The 14,554-nt window shown below is 36.1% G+C and overlaps 1 protein-coding gene across 1 annotated transcript in view; it reads right to left on the bottom strand.

The window, feature by feature from the left end:
• LOC149801906 (ubiquitin-associated protein 1-like) overlaps positions 1-14,554 on the bottom strand; it is a 38,647-nt gene that overhangs the window by 11,982 nt on the left and 12,111 nt on the right. The window contains exons 4-7 of the mRNA XM_089956290.1: positions 12,233-12,289; positions 8,904-10,151; positions 2,391-2,618; positions 615-716 (exon numbers count right to left, since the gene is read on the bottom strand). Coding sequence (XP_089812416.1) covers positions 615-716; positions 2,391-2,618; positions 8,904-10,151; positions 12,233-12,289 — 1,635 coding nt within the window. The remainder of the gene's footprint in view (positions 1-614; positions 717-2,390; positions 2,619-8,903; positions 10,152-12,232; positions 12,290-14,554) is intronic.

The raw sequence follows: 14,554 nt of genomic DNA, 5'->3' as shown, positions 1-14,554 counted from the left end.
TGATACCAATTTATCTATGCACCCAAGGGCACTGTGCACTTAACACATTCAACCCTAGTGATGACTTTTTGGCATGAGGTTATAACTTTCGTCCAGCGGCTGCGATGTCACTTCTTTTTTTACACAAACCTATATGTAATGACTGAGAATTAACATTGTATATTTTACAAAGTTTCAGCTGCAAAAGGTGCAATTTTGATACCTAATTTTTCAGTGTACAAAGCTGCTGCTACCAGGTTCTGATCTCGGGTCTGGTTTTTATTCTGTAAGAGCCAAATCAGCTTGGTCAAAGTAGCACCCAGACAGTCTAAAGTGTTGAGAAATGTTCTCAAGTTTGACATATATCCAATTTATATTCCTCTTCATATGTCATTATGAAATATCCAATTTCAAACAAACACACTTTTTTTAAGAACCAAATAGCAATAAAAATATCAGAACTATTAGACTCTTTCGATCCACTTTGGAGAAATGTGGAATTTTGTATCTATTGCCATCTCAGGTCAAAATTAAAACAATTTTCTGATCCCCTTAAAGGATTGTATTTTAATGCATACATTGTAAGCTAATTACATTAAAGGGCCCATTAAATAAATAACAGTATAAAAGATTACCTGATCTACATTGTTTTTGTGAATAAACAGGGCATTCTCCGCTTGGTACATGTCATACCCCATCTCTGTCAACTTGTCAACAGCACATAGAAAATCCACAACCTGTTATAAGAAAAGGTTACAACAATGAAAAATAAGTCTAAGAGTGAAGCCTGTGTTTTTTGTGCTTATAGCAAGAAATGTTTTAACAACTGTAACAAACATGTTGTACTGTTGCACAACAAGTTAAAGAAAACACTTGATAAATGCAAAATCTCACTGAGTAATGCATGGTGGCAAAAAAGGTCAAAAAAGATGCTTGATAAATAAACAATCCCACAAAGTAATACATGGTGGCAAAACATGGCAAAGACACTTGATAAATACACAATCCCACAGAGTAATGCATGGTGGCAGTGTGTATTCATGCTGATGCAAAACAAGCCAAAGATGAAACACAATCCCACAAAGTCATGCATGGTGACAAAAAAAGCCAAATTAGACACTCAATAAATGCATAATCCCAGAGTAATGCATAGTGACAAAAAAAGCCAAAATAGACACTTGATAAATGCACAGTCCCACAGCAATGCATGGTGGCAAAAAAACAGCCAAATTAGACACTTGATAAATGCACAGTCCCACAGTAATGCATGGTGGCAAAAAAAAAGCCAAATTAGACACTTGATAAATGCACAGTCCCACAGTAATGCATGGTGGCCAAAAAAAGCCAAAATTAGACACTTGATAAATGCATAGTCCCACAGTAATGCATGGTGGCCAAAAAAAGCCAAATTAGACACTTGATAAATGCACAGTCCCACAGTAATGCATGGTGGCAAAAAACAGCCAAATTAGACACTTGATAAATGCATAGTCCCACAGTAATGCATGGTGGCAAAAAAAAAGCCAAATTAGACACTTAATAAATGCACAGTCCCACAGTAATGCATGGTGGCAAAAAAAAGCCAAATTAGACACTTGATAAATGCATAGTCCCACAGTAATGCATGGTGGCAGAGTTATAGTCATGCTAATCACTCCTATTGCCCTTTACTAAACACAGGTTACCATATACACTTGTGCATAGGTAGAGTCCAACTACAAATAAAAACACAGACCCTGATCTACTGTCATATAATGTGCTATCAATCCGTGTCTATGGTATTTGTTATAATGATTATTCCCAACAAGCTTCACAGACCCAGATCTGCCAATACATTATGTGATGGCAGATCTAGGTATGTGCAATTTGCAGTTGGATTGTCTTATAAACAAGTATATATGGTATGTTACAGTTCCAGTGCACATAAACATTTAACGGTGATGTTTTTCGGTGATGTTTTTCAATCTGAGGGATCATAAGATATTCAGAACAATTCCTATTACTGTCCTAGTCTCAGGTGTCTGTCAATCTTGACAATTAGAACTACAATCCATACTGCTGTTCTTGTCTCAGTTATCCACATCCTGCAAGTGTCCCCACCCTCCAGGTTTTACCCAATGGATGGGTCAAACTCTAAAATAACTACACATTTTACAGACCATCTTAAACCATATCCTCAAATTTAAAACCTTTCACAAAACAAAGTTTGGCAACATTAATTATGCATGGACATAAATTATAACTTTTTCCTTGAAAAAATTATTTATTATTCAAGTGATGCTTTCAAATGATACTACTTTCAAGGTTTAACAGATATCCTTTTGTAAACCTCAATAACTAAAAATGTACAGCAAATGAAAAGATCAGGTTATTGTATTTAACAACAGGGAATACATTAAAATTATTCTCACCTGTTTTTCATCATGTCCACATTTCTCGACAGCCCTGGCTACTCTGGGATGAGAAAATCCCATGGAAACCATTTTATCTGCCACTGTCTTTGCTTCCTTGGAAAGTGAGTTATATGGACTCAATTCAGCCATATTTACCATGTCACTGTCACTGGAATTACAAGGTATCTTCACAGTGGGATTGTTCTTTGGAGGTGGTGGTGGAAGTGGGCTGTATCGGTTCCATGACTAAATAATATATCAGACAATATGTTAGCAGAATCGTGTGAAAATTTGTGTAATAATATATAATCATTTTATACATATCCAGCTTGTCTAAAGAATGTGACACTCATTAATTACACCAATTACTTTATTTAAGTATGGTATATGTCCAACAGTGTTCAGTGTAGTCCCAGATCATTTAAAACACAACAGGGTTTTCTAAAATGACCAAAACTGACTCAGATTTGACTCTTAAAGTTTGTGTAAAAAAGCTAAATGAAGAAGCTTTTGGGCATTATGCAATGAGAACATATATCATTATGATCTACACAAATATAATAACAACATTTTATCATAAAATTTATGAATTACTTTAATGGAAGTAGAAGCACGATGTGTCATCTTAGCCTTTTTTGCCATCCACATCAAAATAGCAAACACCTTAGTCATAAATTGTGATAACCAGTTTGTATAGGCCAGAATAAAATGATGATATTCAGTGAAATTAATGGGAAGAAAATGGTTACAGCCAATGTGATACGACCAGTTTGTATATGTCAGATAAAATGATGATATTCAGTGAAATTAATGGGAAGAAAACGGTTACAGCCAAAACGATATGACCAATTGTTCAGACCATCACATCTGAAGTTTATTATATTTGCTCAGGAAAAAAAGGTAAACAATGGTCTTCTGAATCGATGCCAGATCTTTGGTCACATAATGGTCTGGCAGATCATGATCCATTCTGTTCTTTGTAACTACAATTTCGAAGAAAAAAAAAGATGCAGACCCCGACCTGTCAGCACATTATGTGACAGCAGACCTGGCATCCATTTAGAATAATCTGCCAGCACATTATGTTACAGCAGATCTGGCATCCATTTAGAATGATCTGCCAGCATATTATTGACAGAAGAACTGGCATCCATTTAGAATGATCTGCCAGCACATTATGTGATCAGTGTCTATGATACTGAGTAGTGGAGTATGCTTTGTACACAAGTCTGCACATGCCTTGATATACAGTATATAATAAATCTAAACTGAACTTCATTGAAAATGGTGACCTTGACATGGAGCATGACTGGCACTAGAATTTTGTAAGTGCAGTAGTAGGCAAATTTTACAATGCAAAAAGTTACATGTTCAGTTATTTAACATACCAGAAAATAGGCTGCAATCCAGAATTCTCCATTCCCAACCCCAATTACTCATTACCTATTACTGACAAGTATTTCCTTTCTGTAGTTTCTCTCTATCACCTAATTTTTTCTTTTCAAACTAATAAAAAGTTTAATTTATTGCTAAATTAAGCATTTATGCAAATTTCTTTGTTAAGAAATTTAGACACTTACAGAATGTATACAACACTGAAAATACAATACACCAGCAGACATAAATGAATTCAAGGTGGAAGTCTGCATACAATACCACAACCCCCTACATTTTCAATTATGCAGTGTTTTGTTTAGGCTCTTACAAAATGCAACAAGAAAAGAGTAAAGACAACAAGCTTCGTAAAATTTACCAAATAATTTATTTCCCAAGAAAAACAAGGTAAAAATGAGAAAAAGAACTTACGGTTTTACGAATAACAAAAAAATAGAAGTCCTAGTAATAAAAAAGTACTAATGAAACTGAGTTCGAATCCCGATAAAATGAAAAATGGAGCCGATGACATATGCTGTGGTCAGTGTCATCCTGATGTGTCAATAGATCTTTGCTGAATCACAGAAAATAATATTCCAGTGTTTGAATTCTTTGTAAATTTCAAAAGCTGTCCTTGTCCAAGAATTAATTTCGAGCACAAGTATTTCCAGGGAAAAATAATCTCTTGAAATCCAAATAATCTGAAGAAAAATTATTTATTCAACTCAAACTGGTCACAACATAAAACACTTTGACTTCTCAAGTGTTAAGGCAAGAATGACTATTCTTTCTCAAAACAACAATTTTCAATCTGACTACGGTGAAAAACAGATGCCCGGATGAGGGTCACAGGATCATGTTTCTAGAACAAGATAGAAGCTTTTTACATGCATAACATCATGTACTCCCAGTATGGCCTTGACAACCAATGATTTTTACTCTGGGAAAGAATTAGATACAAAGTTTCTATTATTAGTGTTTACAAAAAAAAACAGTCAGGTCAAATTGAACTGAATTTCTGGAAAATGTAAAATCCAGTAAATAGAATTACATTAAAATAGCATGTAATGGAATAAAAGAAAATTTAAAACTAACAAACAATTCAGTTAAATCAAATACTAGTATAAATAAAATCAATATACATAACAAGTGCCACTGACAATTTTTGCAAATTTTAGAACTAACTTGGCATGGAAGAAATTAAAAAACTCATACATGTAGAAAACGTATTAAAACTGACTTTGGATGGCAGGTCACTATTCCTCTAACTAGGAGGAAAGGATCAAGCATGGAACTGTGTGTGTGTGATTTGGATTTTTAACACAGCTTTAATAATTTTTCAATCATATTGCTATGATGTCTGCAGTGTGGCAGTTTACAGTGATGTCTAGCACTGGGGCATCTTGCTGCAGACACGAAACATCATGTCCCATCAAGTCACATTATCCTGACACCAGGCCGACCAGTCCTAACACTAACCTCTTAAAGCTGAGCACCAAGCAAGGCAGCTGTTAGTAACATTTGTATACATCTTAGGTATAACTCATCTGGGGTTCCAACCTGCCACCTCCCGCATCTGAGGTGAATTCTCTAACCACTTAGGCCACCACAGCAGTCAACTTGGAACTGAAGAGGTGCAGTATGAATATGTCCCTTTAATGAAGTCATTTCATGTGACCATAACTGATGGTGGATTGGTTTCTTTTGTAATAATCTGAAAGCCCATTAATGCACTGTCAGATTTATAAGATTCTGAAGAGAAATTTTTATGAGAAATTATTTAAAGTTTTTCTGTTTTAGTAACGATGACCATATCTGATGGTGGCTTCACTGGCTTTTCTATTTTAGTCCAGTTCTTGAGGTTGGGATGGGGTATGGGATAGTGATCCAAATATTGATCCATAATTCTGATATGCAAGACTGATGCTTGTTGCTGCTCTCCATCCTGCTGTCCGGAAAAGATATGGTTGGAACCCTTGTAAGCAGGCAATTGTTTTTGTTCCCCAAGCTCTGATTTACTTCTCTCCACAATAAGCAAGTCTGACATTTATTCATGGGATGACAACTATGCGTGTTGAGTGGCTGTCAGACTGGTCTCACCCATGGTCTAAATCTGCAGGACAAAACAGAGCAGACCCTCTATACATTTAGTGCAGTAAGCATCCTGTTTTGTACTTGTAAAAATCTGTGCAAGGTTACCCACAATGATATATACCTGTGGAGGGGTGTAATTGACCTGTACAGGTAGAGAATTAAAGCCTAAGTATTAACATGTAGAAAGTGGATGCCAAGTAATCAATTCAAGTCACAAATAACCTGTAGACATGTGAATTTTGACTATCAGTACTGGTAGAATACTGAAGCATCGTTTACAGTACATACATGAACGGGCTGGAAGCCAAATAATCATTTCCAGTAACAGCTCACCTGTACGAAGGCCAATTGTTCATTGCCTATACAGGTATAAATCACTCGAGTGTCATTTATAGTAACATGCAGAACTGGACGCTAATGAGTAAATCATGTATAGAAAACTTACCTGCATTTATCATTGACCAGAACAGAAGCTATACAGTAAGATACACAAATTTTCTATATAACAACAAAAACATGCATGTGAAAAAGTGTGTGTGTGTGTGATTTGGAGTTTTAATGTAGCTTTAACAATCTTTAAGTCAGATTGCTATGATATCTGCAGTGTGGCAGTTTATTGTGATGTCTAGCACTGGGGCATCATGCCACAGACATGCAGCATCATGTCCTGCCAAGTCACATTATCCTAACACCAGGCAGAGCAGTCTTAACACCAACCTCTTAAAGCAAGGCAGCTGTTAGTACCATTTTTATAAGTCTTTGGTATAACTCAGCCAGGTTAGAACCTGTGACCTCCCCCATCCGAGGTGGATGCTCTAACCACTAGGCCACCTGAGCTGTCCAACTAACAGGCAGTCTGTTTGAAAATATTTCTGTTGTCCTGTCATGGATGCGAATGGCATATAAATAGGTGCTAAGTATATGTCTGTCTGTAATCTACATTCTGTAAATACATCCAGTAAATCACAAAAAAGGGCACAACCTACCACTGAGAGACCCTCAAAGGATGGAAAGACCATCAAGTTAATAGCATTATGCCCCCCCCCCCGCACCCCCCCATCACATTATCCTGACACCAGGACAACCAGTCCCAACACTAACCTCTTAATGTTGAGCGCCTAGCAAGGCAGCTGTTAGTACCATTTTGATAAATCTTTGGTATGACTTGGCCAGGGTTCAGATCCACGACCTCCTGCATCCAAGGCAGACACTTTAACCACTAGGCCACTGGAGCAGTCTGCACATAAAAAAAGGTACTAAAGCACCATTATCGATACTTAGGAAGTAGATACAACAATATCCATTTTGAGATGACTTCACCTGTGGGGAAAGGCCCAATGACATTCTATACAGGTAAAATCAAGAAAGTGTCACATATATGGCTATGAATTAGTGCTAGCCAACAGCCTAATTAAGTGTCAATATATATCAATTCACAATAATACCTGCAGGAAGGCTCAATGAAGCCTGTACAGGTGAATTCAGTGATGCTTGGTGCCTAGACACTAACATGCATTAGTATAGAAAACATACCAGTATGTATCCAGTCGTTACAGAAATTAAACATGTAAAGAGTTTTCTTTAGCCTCTACAGATTTGCGCACACATCTAATTAAAACTATTGATGAAACTATTGTGAAGTCATATAGGTTACCCATGCAATGAAATACTATTAAGTGATGGTAAAGTCATAATTGTAAAGGCTGAACTTTGTCCTCATGGGAAGAAAGAAAAGTTGGAAAGAGAAGGAGTATATTTTCCTTTGAAGTAAAGACCCTTGCTACTTGTAAGTGTAGATCCTGCAGAAAATTGGAGGTCTCTCTTGACAAGAGTGGAAGAAGTAACTGGGATTTTCTCTGGATTTGGTGACAATCCCTATACAAAAGGGAGATCAATAAGCCCAACCGCAACCTAGGTGGGCAGATAACTTTTAGCTTCTCTTACTAGAAAGTGTTATCTGGGAGGGCTGGATATGTGAGGTAGTAATTGTTCTCTTAAGATAGTATGATTGGGTGCAAGAATCTCTATTTATCTGTCATGGTGGACAAGGTATGGCTAGGGTAAACAGTCCAATATAATTTAGAGATCTAATAACTTTATCATTAGCCAAACTTTCTGAAAAACATAACTCAACTTAGGTAATAAATTTTAACTATAGTCATCTTTTAGTTGTTGTTATAGGTTTAACACCATTTTTCAGCACAAAACAGGCTTTACATGGCAGTCAATATAAATGGTGAAGGAAGAACCTAGAAAAACACCAGAAAGAACCTCCAACTCACGAGAAGCTACTGGCAGGCTTTCTCATGTACCCACATTGACCGAGCTCGAGACTCACCCACACAGACAGAGGTGAGATGGCAGTGATCCATAACAGTGCGTGCTTTAGACCACTCGGGGCCTCCATCTTTTTGTCTTTGACAATATTTTATTTTCTCCATTGAAAGGTATAGGATCAGATCATAGCCTCAACATGGTTGAGGCTAGACCAACGTAGCTACACTGACATCCACATGCATGTTTGTTCACACATTTATACATTTTGTAAATGTTTACAGGTAGCAAATTATACTTTTGGACATTTACACATGTAAGTGTTGCAGCTTGTCTAAGAGGCCATCTGCTGATAAAGGTTAAACACTGGACAATTTGTAAAAGGTTAGACACCTAGACAGCTTGTCTAAGAGGCTATCGGCTGTCCGAAAGGTCAAACATGTGAACAACTTGCCGTATGTAGAATATTGTTAATAAATTCATATTTTTCATCCAAAGTTTGTGAAATGTTCTGTATCAGTGGAAGCTTTTATCTTAAATAAATTATAAAAATTTATAAAAGAAAACTTTGTTTTTAAATGCAATGCTATGCTAACGAGTCAACATGGTTATTTTGGTTCTGGTTGATTTGTTAAGTCACAGATAACTAAATCATAGTATACTTTTGATTTTAAATGGATCGAGTTTAGCTAAATAGCAATCCATTCAGTGCTTATAGTCCCTGAAATCAAAATATCTGCCCATAAAGGGACACTACAAGTCATATCTCCTTTTCAAAATGCATCTTACCTGCTGGGATGAAGGTCTATCAGGAGGAAATTGTGCCAGTGGTGGGGATTTCCCTCGCAGGGACTGTACTGGAGATATATTGCCTGGTCCATCAACAACAGATTCACTTAAGCTAGGACTGCTCATAGTCTCTTGTGAGAATTTATCTCTAGTTGAGAAACTACAAGATGCGTTCTTTGGATTAAGGTCGACATATAATGGATTGTGCACCCCTCCATTCACACTGTGCCGAGTCTGATTGGTTGGCAAACTCTGAGGCAAGGCATCATACAGCCTCTCGCTCCCATTCATGTCCATAGATTTCAAATTGCCGTGCAGGGATTCTATATTGTCTAATGATTCCACCCTATGACTACCGATAGGTGGCAATTGGGAATGTCGAGAAACAAGTCCCCGTGACTTTGGAATTGGGGGAAGTTTGCCGATTTCAAGGGGAGAAGAATCAGTTTCATGTGAAATGGGATTCTCACTTAACGATTCATCAAGTTTACTTGATGAGTGTTTATATTCCATATTTACATAGACAGGATGCTTTTTCTTCTTTCTTGTCTTTGGTTTAGGCCTAATTGCACCTGGTGCAGGATGGTTTGCATTTAAAACTTTGTCACTTACAGGATTATTGGGACCATTTGTCTCAACAGATTCTGCTGGTGCATCAGTACCTTTGCCTGAAGCTAATGTGTGAGAACTCTGTAAAACCGTCTTTAATTCTGCCATAACATCAATTGTTTTAAGCATAACGTTATCAAATGGATCATCCTCCTTTTCAAACTGAGAAACATCAATACTACTTGTGCTCTTTTGCTCTGAGGACTGTTCAGTCTTCTGAGGATCAATACGTGTTGGCTGTAGAACATTATCGGACATATTCACAAGGAATGGATTATTAGCGACTGTATTAGCAGAAGGAATTCTGAATGGGTTAGCTGATGATATACTATTTGCAGGCGGATTATTGAATGGATTTGTTTTGCTCTTTGAAGAAAATGAGCTGTTTTGTTGATCATTGACACTATTTCTATCTCCATTCACAGCAGGCAAATTTTCATAAATATTTTCTTCCTGATCATCAGCGGCAGTGTTCTGAGCAGTATTAGTAAGAAAATTTTCATAAGGACATTCTGTCTCTGTCTCAGAATTGTTAGCCTCCTCCTCTTCCTCATTCTGATGCTGTGCCTCCCTTACGTGAGCCTGGCGTTCACGCTCCCGGGACCATCTTAATACAGCTTCTTCCACTTCAAAGGAATACTGAAAATACATATAAAAACGTACACTATCTACTTCTGGTACTAAAAACAAGAAATTGATGAAAAATGCATGAAAAATACAAGAAATCAGCATGCTCCTCTTCCAATATTCCATGCTGCAGATTAGTGAAAATTGCTGACTGTACAAAAAACAGTTTTCCCCACATCAAAGGCCCTCTACTTATGCATCCTTGCTGATGGATGCATATTTTACTGAAAATGAATATACAAGAAAGGTGGCAATACAAATTACATGATGAAATAGATCTGAATAACTGAGTCTTTATAAGGGAGGTCACAGTATGTCATCAGAATCTATTAAAACTAACATTAGCATCATATGATACTGTGACCCGGACCCTGAAGATACGACCCTAGTTTTGCAATGCAACACACCTTCAAGTGAAAATATGTAAGTTTACCAAGCTTCATCAATTTATCTTAAAAAGTGTTAAACTACAAAGCAGATGGGCAAATATAACTGAAAAACTAAACTACAGACATATGACCTTGAAAATTAATATCCAATGTGGCATGTAACACACCATTTATTGGTGATTTATAGCTATATCACATTTCATCTCTTCATCTGAAATGGTTATAAAGATATAGACCTTAAAAGAAAGTGCATTTGAAAAATTTAATATATACAGTAACACCATGACAATGACCTTGAAAATATCACCCCAAAAACAGTATACTAATGATGACATATATGTATCTCTTAACCTCAATCAACTCTAAAGTTATATAGAGTAGAAAAGGAAATTAAATAGAAAACATTAACATTCAGCTGTGCCCTTGACACTGAAGATATGAACCACTCACAGTGTGGTACACAAGACACATGAAGGAGTGGCCTTCAGCAACAATTTCATGTTGGCAAGGCTTATTTATATTCATTTACATGAACTTCATCTAAAACAGGATTTCTGAATGAAGCTGATAATGTTTAAGGTGATCTGCAAAGACATATACTGTGTCATCAATAGATGAAGGTACTAGTTCAAAACGTTCATGTCATTTGTGCTTTACTCCATTAGTTTGAAAAAAGACTTCATTTGACAGGTGTCTATATGATACCCATAACAATCAATATTTCCAACTACCAATGAAAGAACTCTAGTTGTGTTGCTGTTTCTGGCAGATCATGTGATGGTCCACATCTGTGTCAATTAAGTCTCAGGCTATTTCAGAAGCTGAGGGCAAAAAACCATATCCATCACCAGAAATGATATCACTTAAATCAAATATTTCATCAAAAATGAACCCAGATTTTAAAAAGTTTTGCTTCAAAATAAATCCCTGTCTTTGAAAGAAGAAGAATGAAATTGTTACAAAGTCAGGGAATTCAATTTATTTTCACTTATGGTACTGTCTGCATCTGAACAAGAATGAAGGAAATAAAAACCAGTATATCCAAAATTTATGATTTTGTATTTTACACAGCTTAAAATGGCATTAGTTTTCAGCAATGTTTAGAAGACAACCTGCAATACTTTTTGCCCATCTAAGAATATGCACTTCAACAAGTGATGAGACAAGTTGTTATGGAATGATACCTTTAACTTAATTTGGAGATAATAAGAGGAAATTTTACAATGATACAAAACTTAAATATTTCAAAATGCCATAATTCTTTCACAAATCTGGTCAATTAATAGTAACATTTTAAACGTGACTTGGTAAAAACGCTCTATGTGTGATAATTCTAGTGAAAATTTGAGGTATTATCCTCAATCAATAGTAATATTTTGGACGTGTCTTGGAAAAAAACCTCTAAGTGTGATAATTATGTCAAAAATTTGAGGTGCTATTCTCAGTCAACAGCAACAGATTGGATGTGTCTTGGAAAAAAACCTCTTTGTACAACTGGTCCATTAAATTTAGATTTACATCACCTAATAGCAAGCAACATGTGCAGCATAGAAATGTGCTGCTGGGGACAAAAGAAAAGGTGCATCAAAGCATAACTGGGAAGCAAAGGGTTAATAGGTTTAGTGGCAAACCCTATTAATTTGTCTCTCATAAATACTTGGAATAATGTTCATGAATAGGAGATCATGTCGGATGCTAACTTACATCTGGATCTTTGGGGCGAATGGAATAGTTGTATTCAAGTTCTGGGGGCAGCAAAATCTGAAAAGGAAACATTTACCAGAAATAAAGTAAATATCAAAGAATGGGTGCAGAAAAACAGTTTGCAACATTCTCAAAAAATACCTGGTTTGTCATTATCAGCATTAGGCCATTTATATACAAAAGTAAAGTCACTGTGTTGGTCTATTCTTAAGGAGCAGGGCAGTAACTCTACTGGACAAGTGTATCCATCACACTGATATAATTACAAGTTCACTTTACATGTACTATCGTTGAAGAATGTACGATATTGCAGAACAAAGAGCAACTGGAAGCTTTCATACAATGTAATTAGGATATCATTTACTGGAGACACAAGTCCATCCTGTCTTGGTCAACTTGAGATCATTATTTTGCACTCTGCATTTTGGACGTAATGACATACAACAAGCTTTCAAAGTTGCCCTCAATACCTTTTCGAGATTGCCCTTTACTGTAATTATTACCAAGGACGAGAAGTATCAGCATGATATGGTCACATGCCCATTTCTAATATTTTCTCTGCATTAGTATTAACTGCTGCACCTTAGTTTTTAAAGCTAGTTTTTAGCATCTCTCACTGATATAGAAGTACAGTGTGACCCTGCTATAGCATGCTCCGTTATAACACAAATTCAGATATAACATGGGTCGTGGTGTGGCTCCCGAAATTTCATATACACTGTACATGTATTTTTCTCATACATGAAAAAAGAAAGTCTTTCTTAAAAGTACCACAAAAAATCGATAAAAGTTTATTACCATTTTGGGGAAGAGATTGCATATGAATAATACAAGATGATTGTGGCATAGCTCCTGCAATTTTATATGTATTTTTCTCATACACGAAAAAATAATTTTTTCTTCTTAAAAGTACAAAAAATATAGTGTAAAAAGTTTATTCTGGGATTGCTTAGGGTTCGCCAAGGTCACAAACTTGGATTTTTTCCCTTCTTGGTGGCAAATATACCATCAGGCGAATTTTTTTTATTGGCGACATTGTTGGCTGTTTAAACTTGTATATACAACCATTGGCTTGGAGTGGAGAAATTCAGAGGCCCCATGAAAGGAAGCTCCAAACTGGATATAAAATTCACTTAAATTTATCAACTGTTACATAAATTATTTGTCCATGTTGACAAACCATCTAAAGAGGGCATTGTTATATCATAATTCGCTTATCTTGACATCTAGCATGAGTACTGTATGTTGTGAGATATCCGCTTTTTTTTGTGGACATTTCTGGTAACAGAGATCAACCAGATGAGGCATTATCTCGTAATCTATCTTTTGTCGGTTTTTCAGCCTCTCGCTAGTAATTAATATATTTAATATATTTACAAAGACTGACATTTGTATGTGGATGGTAAGTAAAATTCCTCTTCTTTTCAGTCAGAATTAAATCCTTCAGAACACCCCTTTGTTAAAATTCGGGCACATGAGTGGAAGACAGCATCACGCTGCTACCATAAACAAAAAAAACCATCTTATTAGTTTATTCAATAGGCAGGGAGGAACAGTAGCTAGAATAGACCAAACAACGGCCAATTCCTTTTTAAAAATGTAACCACATAAAATAGTTTGCTCAAATTTCAATGGAAACAGATTACCTTTGAAGCATCGATTCTTATGAGAACGTACTTGGCAAATGGAGAAAAAAAATCAGTCACAATCACACAATACAATTATTTGATGTTGCTGCCACAATATGAAATGGGCATTTGTTTAGTTCTCCAAAGCTGTCCTTTAGCAGTGACTTCAATAATACATGCACCATTCATCAAAGAAAGCTGACTACAATCTTCAATAAAAACAAAGAACTTTTCTTCAAAGGAAGTCAGTACCAAACATGAATAAAAGTAATGGAATCTGATGGATTTTTGCATTTTCCAATGTGACTGGAACATGTTAACTGTGCTGTGAAAATTTCCTTTTAGCAGGGAAAATATTTATGCTTACAAACTCTACCAACGGTGGCTTAAAACGCCAATTAACCTTTACTGACTTGGGATGTACTGAAAAGTAAATGTGCTTCGTCATTCATTACGTTATTGCATTACGTTTTTCCACTGAATTCAGACCAATATGACCTGTGACAAAATTATTGAATATTTTAAGTCTGTGGGTGTGCATATTTTCAATGGAATCACTTGTATATTCAATGTATATGATGAGATTTGCGGGTGAGTACATGGTGTTGATACTCTATTCATGCTTTATATTAGACATGTGTATCTAAACAGTACTCACATATATGTACCGGGGCCCCGAGTGGCCGAGTGGTCT

This window comes from Sinohyriopsis cumingii, chromosome 4 (genome assembly GCF_028554795.1).
Source record: "Sinohyriopsis cumingii isolate HCF-2022 chromosome 4, ASM2855479v2, whole genome shotgun sequence".
Lineage (NCBI taxonomy): Eukaryota > Metazoa > Mollusca > Bivalvia > Unionida > Unionidae > Sinohyriopsis > Sinohyriopsis cumingii.
This window is presented reverse-complemented; position numbering and strand designations above follow the sequence as displayed.